This window comes from Agrilus planipennis, unplaced genomic scaffold (assembly GCF_000699045.2).
Source record: "Agrilus planipennis isolate EAB-ADULT unplaced genomic scaffold, Apla_2.0 scaffold89, whole genome shotgun sequence".
Classification (NCBI taxonomy): Eukaryota; Metazoa; Arthropoda; class Insecta; order Coleoptera; family Buprestidae; genus Agrilus; species Agrilus planipennis.
The window spans coordinates 714,929-738,851 of record NW_020439079.1 but is presented as its reverse complement, the minus strand read 5'-3'; the positions used below and the strand labels follow the sequence as shown (position 1 = coordinate 738,851).

The 23,923-nt window shown below is 33.3% G+C and overlaps 1 protein-coding gene and 1 non-coding gene across 2 annotated transcripts in view; both read right to left on the bottom strand.

Moving 5' to 3' along the window:
- Positions 1-21,956, bottom strand: part of LOC108734580 — a 30,958-nt gene extending 9,002 nt beyond the window's left edge. The window contains exons 1-14 of the mRNA XM_025977329.1: positions 21,931-21,956; positions 21,506-21,695; positions 19,709-19,834; positions 19,285-19,444; positions 19,012-19,197; positions 18,763-18,956; positions 17,939-18,197; positions 10,250-10,443; positions 7,717-7,842; positions 5,707-5,866; positions 4,602-4,787; positions 2,476-2,654; positions 2,186-2,379; positions 1,739-1,920 (exon numbers count right to left, since the gene is read on the bottom strand). Of these exons, the coding sequence (XP_025833114.1) occupies positions 1,739-1,920; positions 2,186-2,379; positions 2,476-2,654; positions 4,602-4,787; positions 5,707-5,866; positions 7,717-7,842; positions 10,250-10,443; positions 17,939-18,197; positions 18,763-18,956; positions 19,012-19,197; positions 19,285-19,444; positions 19,709-19,834; positions 21,506-21,695; positions 21,931-21,941 (2,347 nt within the window). The 5' untranslated portion in view covers positions 21,942-21,956. The remainder of the gene's footprint in view (positions 1-1,738; positions 1,921-2,185; positions 2,380-2,475; positions 2,655-4,601; positions 4,788-5,706; positions 5,867-7,716; positions 7,843-10,249; positions 10,444-17,938; positions 18,198-18,762; positions 18,957-19,011; positions 19,198-19,284; positions 19,445-19,708; positions 19,835-21,505; positions 21,696-21,930) is intronic.
- Positions 17,131-17,203, bottom strand: Trnay-aua. Its single transcript has one exon. It is a non-coding gene; the product is annotated as a tRNA-Tyr (tRNA).
- Positions 21,957-23,923: the final 1,967 nt, after the last annotated feature.

The window sequence follows — 23,923 nt, the reverse complement described above, 5'->3', positions numbered from 1 at the left end:
AAATATGAAAAACTGACCATAAAATATTCAAAAAGGGCCTTAAAGTACGAAGAAAAAATATTAAATTCCGAAGGCAACGCAATACTAAAAGAATGTGTAAAAGTTAAGGACAAAATTGCGCTCTTGCAAAAGGAAGAAAAGAAAACCACAAGGGAAAGATGGAAAAAAGAAAGAAAGAATTTTTTAATGGAGAGAGGATGGTCAATCAAACATTATATATGGAAGCTGGAAAATGAGAGAAATGTATGGAAGGAACTAGAAAACTTAACTAAAGATATTGACAAACAAAGAAGGAGAGAGAAAATGAGAAACATGAAATTCGCTCAAGAGTACAAGATATTATGGAAAGAAGGAGAAGAAAAACCTCATTATTTGAAAGATGAAGGAGTAAAGAGAAAAAACCACCTACAATTAACTGCAAGATTCAGATTGGGAAGCGAAAATAGAGCGTCAAGGTATTGGGAGGAAGAAGAAAAGAAATTATGCAGATTATGTAAAAAGGAGCCAGAGACGCTTGAACATATTTTTGAGCGATGTGGGGAAACGGGAAGTTCTGCAAAAAGCTGGAAAGCTCAACTGGAAGGAGTGAACAACATGAAAAGGATGAGAGAAATCTTGTGGAAGAGAAAAATAGCAGGAGAAGAAAATTAATAAAAATGGAAAGAAAGGATGGTCTAAATAAGATGAGAAAAATATGAATAAGGAGGTAAATAGCAGAAAAACGAGAAAGTAGAAAAGAGAAAATAAGTAAATGTAAATGTAACTGCACCTTGTATATATAAAACATAATGTTTTTAATAAAGCTATCTATCTATCTATCTATATTAAAGCATATGACTCTGTAAGGGGGAGGGAAATGATCAGGTGAGAGGCTATTCTGGATCATGAAGCTATGTAAGAGGGAAAGGATCTGATAAAAGACTGTTTTGAAATATATGACTCTGGGAAGGGGGAGTTGATGTCTGCCCGTAGGAAAAATTTCCATTCAATTTCCATTAAAAAAATGCCATTTAATTGCCACTGATAATAATTAATGGTAATAAATGGAGAATTGCCAATGGGATTCCCATTCCCGAACCTAATGCTAAATGGAAATTCCATTGCGTTGAGCAATGGAGATCCCATTGCGTTCCATTAGAACTTCATCAGCATGCTTTTTTCCATAATCCATATTGTTTTGTTGAGAATTTGGTTCTTCAGGTACCTGAACCAAGGCACGCGCCTGGATGTTTTATACAGAATTTATAAATTTTGCATTGGTTCCCATTGAAAATCAAGTAAATATTAATGGAATTATTCTAAATGGAAACAATTATTTTTCCATTTATGTCAAATGGTTTTGAATTATCAATGTTTCTGTAAAATGTTTCCTATAAGAGGTAAACTCGTTTACATAATCATCAACTATCGTCTACATTTATCAATAAGGAGATTCAACTATAATTCCAATCAATTCTAATTTATCTAAATTAACGAGGGATGGTCCAAATATTTTGAGAACTGTTAGTGTGACTTTTATTCAAATCATATTTTGTTCCTAATCTTGCAATTTTGCGTGTACAGCGGGTAACAAAATCAATGAGAAACTTCAAATCCAAACAACTCATTGATTTTCAGTCATATCTTTCATTAAATGACACATTACATTCAATTAATTATCGCCAATGATTAAAAGTGGGCTATGGTTTTTTAATAAGAACTAACAATACATGCGTCAGAGCTAGTATGGTTTACATACCTGCCGCTGCGTAAGAAAATTCTTCAGTAGTAATCCCAGCCATAAATGGGACATTTTCAAAGTTACCTTCTACTGCAAGTTTTAGAGGTAAATCGGTCAAAAATCTCTCCTGGCCAAAATCGGGTTCAATTACCGGTTCCCAAATCAAAATCGGATGATAACCGAACACCTTAGGGGTTTGCCTAGGTGATTCAAAGAAACTACAGAAAAGTTGAAGCAATAATATTCCATATATAATCTTTCACTTTTTCTGTCTTCATTTCGTCCATCTCATCTTCCTTACCCTAAAAATTACCCACCCATTATTACGATTCCTAAAGGAGACTAAACAGGGCCTTCCGCAGGAACTGCCTCCTGCCCACCAACATTAGTAGCTGGTTGGAATGCAACACTCAAAAGCGTTTAACTTTTTTGATACGAAGATACGGTATACACATTAGCAACTACAACACTCCTAAATGAATCTGATGATAAACCACAGACTTACCATAAGGCACAGTATTGTTTGTGCCAGGAAGATAGACATGGCTGTAACGTCCTTGATAAGTAAATTCGTAATAGTACACTGGCTGGCTGTTCTTTGCTGAAAATACTTTTACAGCTCTGTTTATTCCAAATCCAGTTAGACCATCATTTAGTAGCTAAAATTAGGAGATATTCAACAAGTACTATTGTAAATATGTTTTTATTTTACTATATTTTTCTTAATTTGGATAAGTGTAAATTGTTTTACCAACCTGTCCGAGTCCCGTAAATGATGAGTTATTTATTGGTCCGTCCCCTAAATAAAATTTCCTAAGTGCATCGCTTATTATTTGGGACCTTTGAGTATTTTGCTCATAGACAAGCATAACTGGAGCGTATTTGTTGAATTCGTTATCAAGCTGACTTAGCAACGTCTCGTTTGTAAGAATATCTATAAATTGTTTAATGTAAAAAAAAAAATCGGTTGTCTGTAAAGTCGGTTTACTAACGATAGTTGAACGTGACAACTTCATAAGAAAATACTGATGGAATGGTTTCATTTTTCAAAAGAAAATTTTAATTTTATTTGTTTGATAGATATTTTGTATGGATATAGAGAAGGAGGTAAATGGAAATGTATTATTGTATAGCAGCTGTCCACGCGNGCCGATCTCCTAAGACCGCCCATCGAGAGCTCTGCTCGTTCAAGCTTGTTCCAACTATTTCTGTCTTGCTCACGCCTAGTGTGTATTCTTTCTATCTTCGCGCAGATTCTTCAAGGTCACAATTCTAGTAAATTGAAATAGACTGTAGGTTGGTAGGACACCTTTTCAGACATGAAGGTCTAGTCAGAAATAAATTAGAGGTAGAAACAGGAGTTAGTAGGAGTAGAGGTAGACCTAGATTGGATTACTGTCCACAAATATTAAGGATGTGGGATGTTGTAGTTTTAGGGAAATACGAGGATTAGCTCAGGATAGGAAGGAGTGGAGGTGCGTGTCTAACCAGTCTTAGGACTGACGACCTTATTATGATGATCAATGTAATTGCTAACACGACAAATTTCTTAGACAAAAACTTCAGTACTACCCAGATATAGAATTAACTTTTTTGGTTCAGTTTAAACGGGGGAGGGGGTAGGAATCGATGTTTGCGTTACAATTAAAGAAGAAATGAAACGTCCTATTATTTAACAATGACACTACATCTTTATGGTAATTAGAAATTATTATCGTTTTTTGATTTTAATCGTGAATAATTATTAGAAATCAAAAGCTTTCTTTTCTGAGAATACAGTGTGGTGTAGTTTTCAAAGCAATGTCGACAAAGGATTTTGTTGAATGAAAATTTTATTCAAAATTAAAATATCTAAAATAAGAATTAACTGTCCGTTTGCATTAGAAATAATTTACATTAGAAATAATCCTAAAACATGTCAGAGAATTTAAATACTTAGGAATGCAAGGAGAAATTAATCAAATAACAATAGCAACTGCAACTCCAAGAGGAAATGGATAGACGTATTCATATTATTGTATCTAGTATATATAAACCTAGACCTATACTCAGGTTCGGTTTAAAAATATGAAGCATGAACAAGCCAAAAAATTTAAATGCAAGCAATGGAAATAGAATGTACCAGGAGAGTACAAAGTGTCACTTGATTAGACAGAATAAGAAACATGGATATGCTTCATGACCTAAAAATTTGTCCAGCATTATACGACAGAACCGGTTGAGGTCTTTTGGCTATATGATTAGATTAAAAAGATAAGGCCAAACTGAAATAATAAAAAAGAAAAAGAGAAGAAGATCAAGAAATACATGGGCAAACGAAATCAGTATCATAACAAGAAGTTCTCTTAATAAAAGATGACATAGAAGAATAAAGTCGATGGTACTGTATTAAGAAAGTATTTGGAAAATAAGATCAGCAAAAACAAACTAGACAATCATTACAAAGGATGATTGCTATGGTAGGGAGGCCCTAAGTAAATATGTTATCATTGAAATAGTACCGTAGAACTATGTACAAAAGTAGAAACTTTATCACATTATTTATCAAACAATTATGCTGAATTCTAGTATTTAATAGACATACCAATCAATTCTTGTTAATAACTGTATCTAGCAACAAGGCTAAGAAAAACTTATTGAAATTAAGGAAAGCTGATAAAGTTACGAGCTTATACACCGTGAAAAGTTTTTATTGTTCCCAACAATATTGTTTCGATAGGCGTATACTGTTACTTTTGACAATGATCATCCCAATAGAAACAATATTGTCCTGAACCTAAGTTTCATCTTATTTCTAGTATAAACATCGCCTTTAATTGTTAAAACTTAAACTTAAAGTTAAGAAATTTAATTATTAATTCTATTTGAACATAGCATCTACCTTTCGACATAGGAGAAACCATATGCATCATGACGCTAGCAGATCCAGCACTGTAGCCATAAATCGTTACCAAATTTGGGTTTCCTCCAAAGTGACGAATATTTTCCTTTACCCATCTCAGTGCCTGCACTTGATCTTTCAAACCCAAGTTTCCTGGTGCCTCCTTATCTCCTGTACTGATAAAGCCTAAAATAACAAAATGAATAATATTATAGACAACGCAGAAAGGACTTTTTCCTTATCCATATTATATTTTCTATTATTTTATCGACAACAATTTCTTTATTTTATGGTTCCCTAGCTATAAATTTCAAAAACAGAGCCCTTATGGCTTGTCATGGTTGTCAGTTTGAGTATCCCACCACATTTTACTTTGAGATTCATACAAAAATTATAAAATAAAATTTTTAGAGAAAAAGTAGTGATGGCACTATCCCTATTACGTTGTCCCTGAAGTATGTTGTTTAAGGGATTTTTCTGACATACTTACATATGTATTCTCCTGAAGAAATTATTATATAACAAATCTAATGTAGGATTACAAATAAATTTTTTCCTTTAATTATTTATCAATAATAGTGTTTATTTTCTGTTAGTCTTACTTGTATGCATACGTTCTGACATGTTTTTGTTGCCACATTTGTCTATTAAATTTCAAACAAATGTGATTACTAAAACATTACAATAATTGTCTCGCTACACAGCAGATTTACCAGTTTTGAGGAGAGACAGTGGGGAGAACTTTTTAGTTCAAACCTCTAAATATTTCCGTTTACCTCCTTTTTAAAACTTTGTAACACAAAGCCAGTCAGTTATGGATTTTGTGTAAAGCTACTGAGAGTCTAGAGAAACAGTAGTTGTAATGTTTTAGATATAATTTAATTTGAAACTTAACAGTCAATCATTAATCTATTTTATGTCTCAGATATGCTTCAGAAGTATCTACATGCTACGTTTTTCTTTTAAATTTTTAAAGGCACTAGATTTCGATCACGTTCCAAGAACCTGTTTCTCTTTAATAAAAAACATCACAGGACGTCTAAAAGTAGAAGCTATATCCTGTGCATCTATACCTAAAAGATCAAAAAATGATTTTCAAATTTACCTAATACTCCCAGACGGTAATTAAGAGTTACAAGGACCACATTTTCATCAAGTAAATATTCCGGTCCTGCCCAATTGCTCCTTCCAGTTACCCCAACAAATGCACCGGCATGAAAATGAACAATTACGGGACGCCTAGGATTCCATCTCCTTGTTGGAAGCTATTTTACATAAAAATAAAGTAATTGCTATGTTAAAATAAAAAAGAGAGTACCAGCATAGCCTTTAAGAAATAATTATTTCCACCTTACACATACGAGGGCGTGCATAATTTATCACAATTTATTCCTACCTAAAATTGCCTTTTCTACTACTACCTCATCATCATAAGGTCGTCAGTCCTAAGATTGGTTAGTCACGTACCTTCACCCCTTCCTATCCTGAGTTAATCTTCGTATTTTCCTAAACCTAGAACATCCCACATCCTTAATTATTTGCGAACAGTAATTTATTTTAGGTCTGCTTCTTCTCCTTCTAACTCCTGTTTCTGCCTCTGATATGTCTCTACTAGACCTTTATACCTGAGAAGGTGTGCTACCAACCTACCTCACCTATTTCTTATTGACTTCCATACAGTCCTCTGTTCTCCTATTCTTTCTAATACCTCTTCATTTCTAACCTTCTCTATCCACAGTATCCCCCGGTAACACCACTTTTCGAACGCTTCTAACCTATTCTTTTCTGCCGCGCCCACCGTCCATGTTTCACACCCGTACAACGCCGCTCTCTAAACACACCCTGCGCTATCCCCTACGTTGTATCCCTACTACTCCTTCCGTTCTGACTTATTTGTCTTCCTAGATACCTAAAATCGACCACTTCTTCCTTCCTCTTTCCTACTTTATCTTCCCTTCTATATCAATACTTTTGTTTTACTTTTGTTTATTTTCATACAATACTGTTTTGTCAATACCGCTTCCATTTTATTTAAAGCTATCTAACTCCTCGTTGCTAGATGTTAATGATGCTATATCATCTGCAAATCTAAGCATACTAATCTTTTGCCTCTGTAAATCTATCCCTGCAGTTGTACTGTCTTTAATGATGTTGATGGCGTCTTCGATGTATAGATTAAAAAGCAGCGGTGACAGAGTGCATCCTTTTCTGACTCCCTTCCTAACATACTACTACTACCCATATTACTTTTTCTCAAAGAATTGGAAGTTTTTGGATGCTTCGAGGACGTGCCCGAAATAATTTGAACATATACCTACTGCTCAACCTCAGTGCTGACCGTAAATTGGTGATTCCTGTCGTCCAAACACGCAGAAATCATAACGGGAGAGTTCTTTACTGTAGGGCGGATGCTCCAGGACTAACTAATTAATATCAAGTGCGTCCGGTCGAATATTAATTTAGAACCTTCAGGTCTGAATGTATTCGTCATTTGTTTAGATAATCGGCCATTACTTTGTACAGAAATTTGAAATAGTAAGTGGCTTTGATTGTCTCTCAAAAAAAAAACAGTCAGAAATACCCCTGCGTCTGGGTTCTCGTTGGAGCCGCTTCTCTATATTTTTTTCATTCCATAAATGAGTTAAATTAAGTACAGCACCATCTGCTATCTCAATCGAATTCAAAAAATTATTTTCCTTCTTGAATAGTAAAATGTCGAACAGTTTTACGTCTTGTCTAATCATAAAACTGTGATCCGCTGCATTGTAGTCAACACAAAGAAACATTCCTTTTGCTTGGGGCTTCTAACGAAAACATGAGTTTGACGGACTCTAAAACTTAAATCTCTTCCTAGCTCTTGCCCTCAGCAACCATAAAAATCTCAGACCTATTATAATTTACCCCTTACACAACGACAGTCCCGTTTAAATTTGAACGCCCTTTGTATTTTAACAAATAAAATACCGGTTCAAAAATATTTTGAGAAAATCATTCAACTTATTACGCCAATCTTTAGGACATTAGTAGGTACAATACGGTCGCTTTTGTTTTTTAAAAAATTTTGTGACTTCATTTATATATAAATAAAAACAAATGCAAAGAGTAGCATTTCTACCTTTGTTGTGTAAACATTTAGAAAGAGGCAATCTTCACTAGTGGGTCCAATTACTTCTTGAGGACATGTAGGAGCATCGGTAGTTGCATTAAGGGTACCACTCCATTCATCAGGTGGTTGTGGTGGCTTAAAACAAAATCAATTACAAATTAATCTCCAAATTGAGATGTTAGAAAAGTCAACATTAGTTATTTTAGATGTACACCTAGTTGTCTACCAGCGATGTCTCGGTCTTCCAAAGATAAGTGAAGAAGAATTAGGTACAGTATATCCTTAAATGTCTCTCAGAATGTGTGCATTAATATGAATATTTAGAATTAAGTGTCGATACCAAAAATTCATACTACTAACTATCACTAACATACACATACAAAAAAGATGCAACATAGAGAAAAGGAAAACGGAAAATTCACCTAAATATTAAAGCGATATTAACAGTTTATCCCACTAGCCCGTTGCTTCGTAAGCGAAAATAATAAAAATTACAATTTGGACCCGAATTTGTAAAAATAAAATACCAGCAGAAATAANCTAATAATTACATAGGGACCATATAATAATAATATTCTACAATAATAATAATTCTTACGGTTCAAAATTTTCAAATTACCTTACTATAATAGCATATAAACGATGGAACTGTGATCAAGGTCAAATTTCTTTATCCAGGGTGCTGTCGTTTAATCTGAGATTCTTAATTGAAAATCACCATTTCGAAACAAAAGCTGGTATAAACTGATAGGGTTGTTAATAAAAATTTAAGCAAATAAGGAATACTGAAAGTTCGAATAATTTCTGCAATGTATGTATATTACCTGTTCTGGTAGGGTAAAAAATTGATAATAAAATTTGTGTACCTTCTTTGTTTACATAAACACATCATTTTAAACATGCCGATAAGAGTAAATAAAATAAATAAACACTCATCTAATCAATTACAGACGAATGTAACTGTTTACGGTCATTTCGACTAAATATCTACTTAACAAAAAAGCAAGGAAATAAATATAAATACAAAAAAAAAACATAATTGAAGAGAATTTTTTATTTGGAGTATTTGAAGCTGCTAATTGGAAGGAATCCACCATTCTTATCATCAGTAAAAATAATCAAGAAAATATGCCAAGTAAAAATAATTTTTCATATTTTTTAATTTTTAAACATTTAAGAGAATTTAATCGAATAAATAAAATTTGATCGGCATCAAACCAGATAAACCTTTTTATCCTAACCAATATTATAAATGTGAATGTGAGTTTGTTACGCTTTCACGTCTTAATTACTCAACTAATCATCAATAAATTTTGTATACACATTATGAAGGGTATAAACAGGAATATAGGGTACCCTTTATCCATAAAAAAGATATAGGTTTCGAGGGATAGAAAAAAATTAGTTTTATGTGGTCATCGATTATCTTTGACACGTATTTAGGACATCAAAGCAAGCGAAATCTCGGGTAAAACGTAATATCATGAAATTTTGTACACATGTTGTCAGGGGTACACAAAAAGACATAAGGTACTTTTTAATCCAGAAAAAAAAAGAACGAAAGATAGAAAAAATTAGTTTTATGAGCGAAACCGCAGGTAAAACCTAGTATGTTGTAAATCAATGAAGACGAATAGCAAGAGATATCACTTTCGTTTCATTTCAAGAAAACAATTAAAAAAAATATTTCGTTGAAAAAAATACAAAAAAAAATAGATTTCGACAATAAGACCACCTATTGGGTCCAAAATTATCCTACCTTCCAAGCTGAAACATTACCGGTTCCCAAATCAAAATCGGATGATAACCAAACACCTAGAAAAAATAATCTTATTATTACATTCTTAAGATGTTCAGGTGTTATAATTTNACCCTTTATCCATAAAAAAGATATAGGTTTCGAGGGATAGAAAAAAATTAGTTTTATGTGGTCATCGATTATCTTTGACACGTATTTAGGACATCAAAGCAAGCGAAATCTCGGGTAAAACGTAATATCATGAAATTTTGTACACATGTTGTCAGGGGTACACAAAAAGACATAAGGTACTTTTTAATCCAGAAAAAAAAAGAACGAAAGATAGAAAAAATTAGTTTTATGAGCGAAACCGCAGGTAAAACCTAGTATGTTGTAAATCAATGAAGACGAATAGCAAGAGATATCACTTTCGTTTCATTTCAAGAAAACAATTAAAAAAAATATTTCGTTGAAAAAAATACAAAAAAAAATAGATTTCGACAATAAGACCACCTATTGGGTCCAAAATTATCCTACCTTCCAAGCTGAAACCTACCATATACATTCACATAATTTCGTTGAAATTATAGTAGTTGAGTGGTTTCCGAGATTAGCGTATACGAACATAGTGACATGATATTTATATCTTAAGATAAATTACTAAAAATTAATAATATGAGAAACTAGTTTCATTTCATTTTAAGTTGATTTATATACCTAGTAAGTATTAATAATTAAGAATTTGAAATTAATGAAAATGTAAATATTACAAGTAAAATTTATTCATAGAGTAGGAAAACTTACCTGAAAACGTAACTCATTAATTGGGGCCTTCGCATATCTTATTCCCCTGAAGCCAAATATAGTCTTCCCTAATCTTGATGTGAATGTAGTCCCCAAAATTCTTCCTTTTGGAGTTACTGCAATGGGTTCTTGCACGTGCGCAAATAATAAATGAGGAAATGTTACCAAAGTGAAAATTAAACAGAACTTCATTTCTTAAAACTTTCCGGTAAACCAACTAACTATCAGATAACTGTTTAAATATTTTATCGTTGCTTCTTTTTTGAACAATTAAAGGTAAATAAAAAGAAAAGTAGCACTACTTATGTCACCTGACAATTAAAACAAAAGAAAAACTCGAAAACTAAGTTTTCAAACGTCTGCCCGCACAAGTATCACTTTGTGAAAGATATCAGGTAAACACTCTTCTCCTTTATTTATAAGAGACTTTTGTAGATTATAAATTAACAGGACCGCACTAGAAATAGTTTGTGCAATAATAAAAATTACTTTGTGATTAAACCATTGAAAATAAAAATAAAATTAAAATTTTCTTTTGAAAAATGAAACCATTCCATCAGTATTTTCTTATGAAGTTGTCACGTTCAACTATCGTCAGTAAACGGACTTTACAGACAACCGATTTTTCGTTAGAAAAACTTAAAAACTATTAATTTCGTGTTTAATAGCAGGAAATTAATTATTTTTCAGCTTTCAACTTAATTACCTTCCACGTATTTACGCATACAGAATTATTTGGGGAACAATTTTTACATCTTCCAGAAATAATAAAGTATAATACATAATCAAAATCACAGTACTAAAAGCCAAAAGCCTGACCCTCACCTCAGCTAATGTTTCACAAAGAAATGAAAATATTGCTCAAACAGTAATTTGGTTAGGTTAAGGTCAGGTTACATGGGACTCTTTCCCATATTCAGACTACGATAGTGACTTTTAGGGATTAATGAATTCGGTGAAATTTTTCTCATCATAGTTTATATCCTACATTTAATTAATTATTTCTTACATAACACAAAATAATTGGAAAATAGTAAGTTGTGTTACGTATCACGATATTAATTATTTTCCAACTAAAACCATTAAACGTTGGTATAACTCCGATGGAATACCAAGCAACCTATATGCTGACATTAAACAGCGTTGAATGAATAAATAGAGATGAAGTTTTAAATTAAAAATGATTAAAATGCTTAACAGTGTAGTAAATCTGAGATCAAGAAGGGTATAGTTGAGACGTTTAAAACTGGCGTAGTCCGCAATAAAACTGTAGCATTTATTTTCTTCTTTCAACTTACTAACTAGACTAGAACGGTTGCTGACAGAACGCCTATTTTTACTCACGACAGACGTTGTAGGGAATATCATAAACACTTGTAAAGAAAAGAAAATAACATTACACCTGTTAATGTGTTACAAAAAGAGTTGCAGACAAGCAGAGTTTGAACATGGACCTTGTTGGAGCATACGTAATCCTAAAATGCTACAGATGGCGTTTACTGCGCCATTTGTAGTATTTTCTAAAACGCGCTGTTAAGACAGCAGGTAAAAGTTGGTCTGTGTTCTGTCGGAGCTGCCTGCGACGCGCTAATGAAATCCAAAAAGATCGAAATCGCGATCAGCGTCTGGCAGTTTCGACAGAATTTAGATCACTTCGAATTATTTTATTCGATTGAACATGTTGCCAGCATCGGACTTTAAAGAAAGTTCAGCATTCTCAAGAATTTAGGAAAGCAGAGATGCTTGTTTAAAGACATAATTCCAACCAGGTAGTTATAAAGCCGACCCTGATATATTGCGTACCTAAGCAACGTCTAATCGCTGCACCTCTTACTATTATTCAGTTATCTCTTTTTACTTTGTCTGCACTACTCATGAAGCATTTCCTAATATAACAAAGGCGTGTTCAAAACGCAGTAAATGACTACAATCCCAAGTGGAAACAAGAAAGAAGATACATCCATTCTCACAGATAATTTATTGCGGACTTTGCCAATTTTGATCGTCCTAACTATAGGTACAAAAATCGGTCAGTTGATCACGTCAGTCAGTAGATACCTATGTCAAAATCTTCCCTAAAATATCGAAATTAAGTCCACAAAGGGGTGAGTGTTATTGTCTCTGTAAAATCTCAGATTGTATTCGAAAGCATTTCTAATTATAAAAATTCGTATTAACCATTGTGCATACAAAAACCGCTCCTATTCGTAATGGTACTGTACCATTCATAATAATTAATAAATATAGCATTTATGAATGTTATTTTGAAAAAACTTTAATTATTTCGTAGTTTTTAATCTTGCTATTATAACATTGTTAGTAAAAGTAAGAAAGCATTCATTATCACATAAAACTGATTACTTAATACTTGATCACCCTTTCTTTAGATTCGTCTAGATATACTCAAGAAAATGTCAAACTAATTATCCAATAGTAAAATGAATTATCAGTTTTAAAGATTCTTATTTGGTGTATGTATTTAATTATTATTTATATGGTCCATAGAATCCAGTTTTTGGGACACACTGTACAAGCCGACTATTCAAGAAGCATTTAAAAAGCCATTAACACTAGGTAGACACCACGAAAAAAACAAATAGCTAATTAATGCCGCACCATCTTCAAAATACTCTCATTTTATTAAATTTCTGAATATCTGCATATTGAGTAGGTTGTTTTAAGATTACCGATAGAACAGCTTTATGAAATTTATTTACTGGATAATAAAATAAATAATTTACACATAAACATGTTGATTTGAATAAAGCAGAACATCTCTTTATTGAAATAACTTAAAATGTAGGTATATCTTCATTAAAAAAAAGAAATAAATATAATATGAACATACCTATACGGTTCATGAACTTATGTCGCAAGGCCAAACTACTGTTAATGAATTAACTATCCAAGGGCTTTGTAGAAATGTGTAAAATAGAAAAACAACCGCTTTTTATTTATTCAGAAAAACGCATAAACAACACAATTCCTTCGTATGAAACAATAATTAGAAACGATAAAAATAAAGAAATTATGAATTAAATAAAATAATAAACATTAACCTTCAGCCAAAATTGAAAGTACTGTTCATTACTTTCCACTGCAAATGCCTCAATCATTAAAAAAAAACTGGCTAGAATTTACATTTTTCATGTACGTTAAATATTTCAAAGCCGTCCCTGTACAGTTCTGTTCATTTATAAAATAATGCAGTGACCTGCAACAGCGATTTAATTCACAAAAGGAAAAACAAACGTTGTGTGTTTTCCAAGAGGTCAATTTGCATTATATTTCTGTTGTGTTGTCAAGTTTATTAGAGTCACCGGATTTCTTTGGTCAGATAGGTTTGGATAATCCAGTTGCTCACGGTTAATTCCGAATACAAGTGATGATAACAAGCATATGAAACTTATATCTCACAGAATTTGTTTACACACTTATTTTTGCAAATTAATAATATACTCAGTAAATTGCAATAATATGATCCATGAAGTTACATCTTATTTTGTTAAATTGCATATTATCTACCATTTCTTATACGATTAATAATATCTACCAAATAAATAAATAAAAAATTAATAACTGTTTTATGTTTTGAAAATTTTAATTTTTGCACTAAACTTTCGTAAACATGAAACATTATAACTCGATTCGAAATTTGGAAATTCGAAGACGATTATTATTAAAGTTGTATAGGTGTATGTTAGGGACACGGCTCTGTATGATTGTGAACGGTGGATGGTCGGAGCTGTGGAAAAGAGAAAGTTAAAAGCTTTTGGAATGTGATGTTACAGAAGGATTTTAAAAATACCGTGAATAGAAGAAGTTAGAAATGAGAAAGTATTAGAGAAATAAAAGGGCATTGTGGAAGTCAATAAGAAATAGCTGAAGTATGTTGGTGGGACAGCTCCACAGAAATGAAAGATTAGTTAGAGACTTATTACTAGCACCAACAAGGAAGAGTAGGAGAACAAAGGACGTTATGGAAGTCAATAAGAAATAGGTGAAGTATGTTGGTAGGACAGCTCCACAGAAATGAAAGACTAGTTAGAGACTTATTACTAGCAGCAACGGGACTTAAGAGGGGTAAAGGGAGACCTAGGGGGTATTAGCAAGAGTAGGAGAACAAAGGACGTTATGTAAGTCAATAAGAAATAGGCGAAGTATGTTGGTAGGACATCTCCACAGAAATGAAAGACTAGAGACTTATTACTAGCAGCAACAGGACTTAAGAAGGGTAAAGGGAGACCTAGGGGTATTAGCAAGAGTAGGAGAACAAAGGACGTTATGGAAGTCAATAAGAAATAGGCGAAGTATGTTGGTAGGACATCTCCACAGAAATGAAAGACTGGTGGGACAGCTCCACAGAAATGAAAGGCTAGTTAGAGACTTATTACTAACAGCAACAGGACTTAAGAGGGGTAAAGGGAGACCTAGGGGGTATTAGCAAGAGTAGGAGAACAAAGGACGTTATGAAAGTCAATAAGAAATAGCCGAAGTATGTTGGTGGAACAGCTCCACAGAAATGAAAGACTAGTTACAGACTTATTACTAGCAGCAACAGGACTTAAGAGGGGTAAAGGGAGACCTAGGGGGTATTAGCAAGAGTAGGATAACAAAGGACGTTATAAAAGTCAATAAGAAATAGGCAAAGTATGTTGGTGGGACAGCTCCACAGAAATGAAAGACTTATTACTAGCAGCAACAGGACTTAAGAGGGGTAAAGGGAGACCTAGGGGGTATTAGCAAGAGTAGGATAACAAAGGACGTTATGAAAGTCAATAAGAAATAGGCAAAGTATGTTGGTAGGACAGCTCCTCCGACATTAACGGATAGTTAGACACATATTACAAGCAGAAACAGGACTAAATACGGGTAAAGGTAGACCTAGGACGTGTTAGCAAGAGTGGGAGAACAACGGGCGTTGGGGAAATCAACAACAAATGAGCTAGATACGTTGGTAAGACAGCTCTTCAGGCATGAAGCAGAAGCAGAAGTTAGGCGGAGTAGAGGTAGACGTAAAGTAGATTAATGTTCGAAAATAGTTAAAGATAGAAAGAAGTGGTGGTGCGTGTTCAAACAGTCTTTGGGCTTATAACTTTCTGATGATAATGACAATGGTAAGGTGATTCTTTTTAAGTCACCACCTCTTTAAGTCGACTTTTCTTATTTCCCAGATTATTGTAACAACCCTAGTTGTTTCACACTGAAATGCCCCCTAATTGGTATACTTTTAAGGTCAAATTTTCTGGACTAGGATTCTTAAATAAGTTTTCTAACTTTTAAGATACCATTTCATAACTATTCGTGAACAGTAGTGGTCTAGGTATTCCCCTTTTTCTGTTTACTCCTGTTTCTTATTCTAATGTGACTTTAATTTGTCCATCATTTCTAACAGAGTGTCCAATATCTCTCCTTTTACTTATCCACCTCCATAGCGTCCTTTGTATATAATATAAAATTATGCCCTTTATGTGATACGATTACGTCACTTTTCTAATAATTACATAGGGACCATATAATAATAATATTCTACAATAATAATAATTCTTACGGTTCAAAATTTTCAAATTACCTTACTATAATAGCATATAAACGATGGAACTGTGATCAAGGTCAAATTTCTTTATCCAGGGTGCTGTCGTTTAATCTGAGATTCTTAATTGAAAATCACCATTTCGAAACAAAAGCTGGTATAAACTGGGTAACTGACCAGCATGATGGTTTTATGATGGAATTACATTATAAATTCTTCAGAACTCAGCATAAAAATACATAAAATTGAATACTAACCGTCTCACAGAATTTTTGTTAATACTCTTTCAATTTACTACGACGGCCTGTTTTAGCTGACCACTTACCTATCTTAAATTACAATGTCTCTAAAGAAAATAATAGAAACATAAAACTGTCTGAATAAACAGAAGTCCAGTTGGTCACAACAGGTAAAATTTAAATTTCAGTAATTTATATACATATGTTTAAGAATCGGCTTTCAAACAACATAAAAATGCAAACAAAATTTATACCATACATTAACATAGAAATTGAAAAATAAATTCTTTCAAAAAATTGTCTCTCATTTAATTTCTGAAAGACCTATCTCGACATTTTAAAAAATTCAACCTCCAAAGGGGACAGGGGGTAAAATAGGTGTTGCCATTTTGATTGGGACATACTTTATTTGTGGTTGAATTTACTTGAAACTTGGTATATATGCTGTTTGATATTATTAATCAAATGAAAAGTAGTTGCAACGTTTCCAGGGCGTATATTTTATTTGTACTCGGATTTAATTGAAGGTTGCTCATTGTTGAAATTAAGCAAATACGTGTTTTGGCAATTTTTAAAAATCAATCGTTAAGGATGAAATGTTGTTGGTGCGTTTGTATTTAAAATCTAAGATGGCGACATTACATAAAATTAAAACTTTGCAAAGATGAATTGGGAATTAAAAGGTTTTATGGAGAAACAATATTAATTTCTGCGATAAAAGTTAATTCTTTTTTATAAAAGAGAATAAAGAAACGAGGTGAATTTTTGTTTAAATAAAACGGCATTTATTTTTTAACGTTTCACTAAATAGTACATAGAATGCGTATTAACTAATAGTATTAACAGGTTTCCACAAAGTTTTAACATAAATAGGTTAAAATGAATTAAACAATTCCTGGAAGTGGAAATAAGTCTTCCCAAAGTTTATATCTTTCGGCATGGGGACCAGTTGCCATTTTAAGTTCATTTCCAATAATCATGTATTTTCCATTTTCAGAAGTAAATGGTTCCCAAATGACATTATCAAGTAGAGGAATCTTTTAGATGTTTTTTATTTACCCACTACAAACTACCTCAAATTAATGAGGGAAAAATTGTTGCTGTTGCCACACCCCCGCCGGGAATCGAACCCGGGACCTTCGGCTTTATGCAGCAACGTTCTGACCACTAAACTACGAGAGCTGACAACAGCAACCACGATCAACCGACCTACAAGGTAAACGATCGACAGATTGTGGTTGCTGTTGTCACCTCTCGTAGTTTAGTGGTAGAACATTGGTGCGTAAAGCCAAAGGTCCCGGGTTCGATTCCCGGCGGGGGTGTGACAACAGCAACAATTTTTCCCTCATTAATTTGAGGTAGTTTGTAGTGGATAAATAAAAAATCGAAAAAATGATTTCAAATTAATATAAGGTATTTCAAATTCAATAAGGCAAATTCAAATAACTTAGCACGAAGCAATAGAGTACTTGAAAAATAGCAATTATTGCCATTCTATCGATAAGAACATTCGTCAGCGTGTCGGAAATACCAATAGTAATTATGTAATGGTACAACAACTTCTTGTGATATATGAAAATACTCTTATCGAATATTCACATGATGCTCGTTCCGATTTTTACGGTTTGATATCAACAAGAAGGTGGAAATTCCAAAAACCTATTTGAACTAAATTATTCTTTAGTGAAACTTTAAATATTTATCCAAGACAGATGGAAAAAAATTTGTAAAATAAGGTGCTCTTTAATTAGGAACTAATAAACCCTTTAACCGCTTTCCAAGATTCTAGTTCTGCTAGAAGTATTTAAACCGCATTACTTCCATTCACTGCCGACTTGGATCCAAAGATTAACACTGATATCTTTTAATAAATGTTAATAAGATCTGATTAGTTCCGGTTCCAACTTTAGGGTTATTTTAATACAAGTACATACAAAGTGAATAAATTAAGCGACACATCCTCGTATACAAAGAGTCCATTTTTGGATAAAATTTCATAATACTTACTACGAGCCAAATACGAAAATTCCTCCACATTAACTCCCGTCATAAAAGGAACGTTCTGAAATTGACCTTGTGCCGCTTGTATGACAGGGTCGTCGACCAAAAACCGTTCCTGACCAAAATCTGGTTCTACAATTGGTTCCCAGGCAGCTAACGGAAAAATATCTATTTCCTTAAACAATGTTATGAAATAAAATAATTCGAAGTGGTCTGTATTCTGTCGAAACTGCCAGACGCGGATCGCGATTTCGATCTTTTTGGATCTCATCAGCGCGTCGCAGACAGCTCCGACAGAACACAGACCAACTTTTACCTGCTGTCTTAACAGTGCGTTTCAGAAAATACTACAAACGGCACAGTGAACGCCATCTGTAGCACGATGCTACATTTTAGGATTACGTATGCTCCAACAAGGTCCACTTGTGTGGATATCTACTTGCTGAAAACGAATCCCGGCGTAGCCAACCTCAACGTGATAGGCACGTTAGCTTAATCGAATAAAATAATTCGAAGTGGTCTGTATTAGAAAAATACGTAATCCTAAAATGTAGCATCGTGCTACAGATGGCGTTCACTGTGCCGTTTGTAGTATTTTCTGAAATGTTATGAAAATTATATAATGCAATAATCTGTTATATGTCACCTTAAATGCTTCTCAAGGAGCGCTAATAAGAACGTTCAGAAAAATTGAAGTTTTTTAAAAGAAGAAATAAACCACAAGTGTGTATTATATTTACCGCTAAACTTCTGGCAGATTGTCCCAAAACATCTGCTGGTACAGATTTCAAGCAATCTACAATTTGAGCGGACGATACATTATCTGGGCATCCCACAATCCTTGCCTGTCTTTTTACCACTTCTAATAGGTTTGTTCTGGTGGGCCAAGTTCTGAGCGGTGAAGCACTTCCAGCGATTGCCCTGTGGAAGAGACCTGGAGCAAACAGAATTGATAATCAATATTTAGTTTTTGTGACTCCAACCGCTACCTTTCGACATTGGAGACAGCATGTGTAACATAACACTACTAGATCCAGCACTGTAACCAAAAATTGTTACACAATTGGGATCTCCTCCAAATGAATGGATGTTCTCCTTGACCCATCTTAACACCTGAACTTGATCTTTCATGCCTAAATTTCCTGGAGCTTCCTTTTCTCCAGTACTTATAAAACCTATTTAAGTACATAATAATTCACACATCATCATCATCATCATCATCAGAAAGGAAATATTGATCTCTTGAATTTCTTTAAACTCACCTAAAACTCCAAGTCTATAATTGAATGTTACCAGTACGATATCCTCATCAAGAAGATATTGAGGTCCTGACCAGTTGCTTCTTCCTGTTGAACTTATGAACGCTCCAGGATGAATACGAACAATAACTGGACGTAATGGTTTTGTGTTTTTGTCTGGCAACTTTAGTATGAAACAAATTAATCAAATCATAACTAAAGTGTTTTTTTGATTGCATTTTATATACTTTTCGAATTATACCATTAATTGATAATGTTCAAATTTGAAATTAAATCGTAATAAATATTTGAATTCAGAATTGCAGTCTGCAAGAGAATATTGAAAATTTCACGACGAGTTCCTGTCAAGCTATGCGTTAAAATGTAGTAATGGTGTTTTGGCAAATTAAAAACAACTTTAAAAGGTTTAGACAAATTACCAACATACTTTCGTGATGTATACATTCAAATAGAGACAATCTTCGCTATTAGGCCGAAAACCAATTTGAGGACACGACGGTGCATCTGAAGTTGCATTATAGACATCTGACCAAGCTCCTACAGGTTGAGGTGGCTATTAATGTCACAAAAAAAACCCTATAAGTCATCGACCAAATCGAAAATGGCTATGTCGTGCTGATGAGATAAAATAATGTCGAACTTCATCATCTGTTCTTATTAATTTTGTTTAAATGCCTTTCACGTAGGTGAAGCTCAACTAAAGTTATAGTGCAGTTGGTACTTGATATTTAACTTTTATTTGTAAAATTTAATTCGACAGGAAAGCATTTCCTGAAAAGTCTCAGGTCCGTATTGTAAAATTGTATCAAATAAGTTACAATCTGTTTACACGTTTTTAATGCGACTGCATTAAATGAAAACATTAGTGTAGGTAGGTTAGTTGTAGTCACAAATGCGGATTATTTTTTACGATTTTTTAATTCGGGACTGTTTGTAGATAATTTATATATTACACGTAAACAGTAAATTATATATTATACTAGTGACCCGTCCCAGCTTCGCACGGGTGCAATTCTTACACTAAATATATTATTGTTTTGTTTAGATTATTGTCGAAAAGGGGAAATCTTCAAAAGATACTCCCTGAACATACTAAATATACTACAGAATGTCTTTATATATAATACTCACTGTTTTTTTGCCATTAGACAATACAAACCGCATTTTAAATCTGTATATCTTCGAAAATATTCATTTAAATTACATGCTGTAAAGGGCCATATTGATCTATATTAAATGCGCAATGTATTTAAAAGTACTTAATTGGATAAGAATTAATGCTGTATTGCCTACAATCGCTTCGTAAATAAGTTATTATTTCTCATAAAAAATAAAGGATAAAATGGTTATTGTGTGTTATCCCTATGAGATAGACATCGCGGACTTTTTTGTAGACCCTTTTAAGATGTACAATATTGTAGTACATTATTTTGATCTATCTCGTAGGGTTCAGCCAGCGTTTGTAATTTAAGCGCAAAAAATGTGCCTTTACGACATCACATTAGAAACATCTAAAATTATCAGTGTTTCTCTACTACATTATGCATGTATTATACATATAAACCTTCCTCTTGAGTCACTCTGTCTTTAAAAAAAAACCGCATCAAAATCCGTTTCGTAATTTTAAAGATTTAAGCATACATAGGGACAGACAGCGGGAAAACGACTTTGTTTTATACTATGTAGTGATGATGTATTTCACTTGTCTTTACATAAATAGTAACGATGTAAGTTATATCGCGTTCGAGTTCTAACAAAAAAAGTGATTTTTGTGCTATCGATCGGTTAATTTAGAAATCAGAAAAATTTCGTTAAAGGTATGAATATTTGGAGTATACGATTGAAATGTGGTTTGTAGGCGGATAATAAAACACCAAGCTTAGTAAAGGTTACAAATGAGAGATGCTAAAAAGCGTGAGAGAACAAAAAGCGCTTTGGAATAATCAATAAGAAAAAGGAAAGACAGAAAACTTGGATTTTTTCTAATGAATAACAGATTAATTAGGTGCATTAAATGAGAAAGACCAAAATATGACCAACATCAAGACCGAATAAGTAAGATCAAGATCAATACTAAGACTGGGTCTTGGTCGTGGTATTGTTTTGATCATCAGTACAGGGAAGACCGGGGCATCTAGATTAGAATACTGTTCTCAAATAGATAAGGGTGAGGGATGCTTTGGTTTTGCGAAGCAACCATTGTGACATTATAGTCGGTACTCACCTGAAAACGCAATTCGTTTATAGGAGCTTTGGCATATCTTATTCCTCTAAACGAATAAATAGTTCTACCAAGTCTTGAGGTCAATATGGATCCTAATATCTTTCCTTTGGGTGTATCGATGCAAGGGTCTTCGGATCCAACTACTGCACATACCGTCACTAACAAGAGGAAAACTTCCTTCGACATTTTTCTACAATGAAGAGATCATTACCAAAATGACAATTACTATTAAACAATTAGTGATAATTTTCTACAATGAAGACAAAACGGTCATTAACAAAATGACAATTATTATTAAACAATTAGTGATAATGAATCGCACAATTGTCAATGCGGTAGTTAATATAAAAACTGTAGAAATTATTCTGATTTACATCTATGTATAGGCAGGTAGATAAATGATTGCGACTCCTTAACAAACTCACCTTTTCCACATGCAAGCTGCTTCAGACAGTGACAGTTTACTTCGAGCTGGGAATTTATATGAATTAGTTATAACAAATGCTTACCCATTCATAAACAGAGGCGTAATTACAAATATATTAATTTGAAAATGCAATTAAAATTAATGAATGTTGAATGTTCGTCGGCGTTCGAAATCGAGATCTACGACTGGAGGATTACTCTATTGTTCACTGGGCAGGTGCCTCCAGGATGAGCAAAATTGGATTTGGTCTTGCAGTCTTGATCTTGGTCTTGCACTTTCACTAACATCAAGACCAAGACTGTCTTTGTAGTAGCAAGAAGTCTTTGTAGACCAAGAATGAACTAACAAGACAATGATTAAAACCAACACCCAAAGAAAGAGACCAAGACTACAACCAAGACCGAACGAACTAAACCAAGACTAAAACCAAGACCGAACGAACAAGACCAAGAGTAAAACCAATACCCAGAGAACAAGACTAAGAATAAAACCAAGACTGAACGAACAAAACCAAGATTAAAACCAACATCCACAGAACAAGACCAAGACTAAAACTAAGACCGAACGAACGTGACCAAGAGTAAAACCAACACCCAGAGGACAGGATCAAGACTAAAACCAAAACTGAATATGCAAGACCAAGAACAAATACGCAAGAATAAACAAAAAATTATTATTAAAAAAAATCTCCTACGCCGATCCTGCATTATTTAATTCACTACACCATCTCTTAATATGCTCTGACCTCTTAAAGAAGTTCAAGAAAACCCACTTCTACATTATTAATGCACACGTTATCTTTATTGTAAAATAAAAGAAATCAAACTGTGGTTTGGATTATCCAGTTTTTCAAGGGCAACGTCAAGTGCAATTTTAAATAGCCAATAAACAACAATAAAAATTATGATTCATTATCTCATTTTGAGTAAATAAAACAATGCAAAATTAACAGCATTCCTGAAATTCTTCATTTATTAACAAAGTATCTGTTTTATACTAAACAAGAAATTTAATTTTATCTTCCTTAACTTCCTACCTATTTATTGGAATAGTATTTATCAGACTAGAGTATGATACCCTTATACATATTGACTTTATAACTTGTTTTTCACTCCTATAATCTTGCAAATAAACGCTTAATAATAAAATTTAATCTTAACTAAAAATAAAAGAAGTCACTTCTACGCTCGCAAGCGGTTAATTTAGAAATTCAGAAAAGGTTGTTAAAGGTGTATGTTTGGAGCGCGACGTTGTACCAGTGCGAAACTTGGACAGTGGGCGCAACGGAAAAGTTAGAATCGTTCTAAATGTAGTGTTATAGGCGAATGATGAGGATAACGTGGGTAGAAAAGGTTAGAAATGAAGAAGTATTAGAAAAAACAGGAGAACAGAGGACCATATGGAAGTCCATGAGAAATAGGCGAGATAGGTTGGTATTCTCAGGCATGAAGGTCTAATCAGAGACATATTAGAGGCAAAACCAGGAGTTAGGAGGGGTAGAGGTAGACTTAGATTAGATTACTATTCGCAAATTGTTAAGGATGTGGGTTGTTCTGGTTTTAGAGAAATGCCTTTAGCTCAGGATAGGAAAGAGTGGAGGTGCGTGTCCAACCAGTCTTAGGACTGACTACCATATGATGATGATGCTCAACTACGATTTCGATGTTATTTGAACTCATCAAAAGATTATTATTAAATATAATTTTCTGTTGAATATTTTGATAGTACACTTAATTTTTATCGAGTTAGGACAGTGTGTCGCCATCTACTCATATTTGCTGCTAACTGTTACCAATGTTAGACAAGAACCTCACTAAGGTTTATATATCTTCGTGAAAGGATTAATTAATTATTAAGAAAAAGAAAATTAATTCAATAGGTATAAAAAGACAGAGAATAAAAAGAAGAGAATGTCAAAAGTACTAGTAATAAATAATGCCCCAAGTTATTTCCTCTTGTATTAACTTTATATTAACTAACAACATTTATAT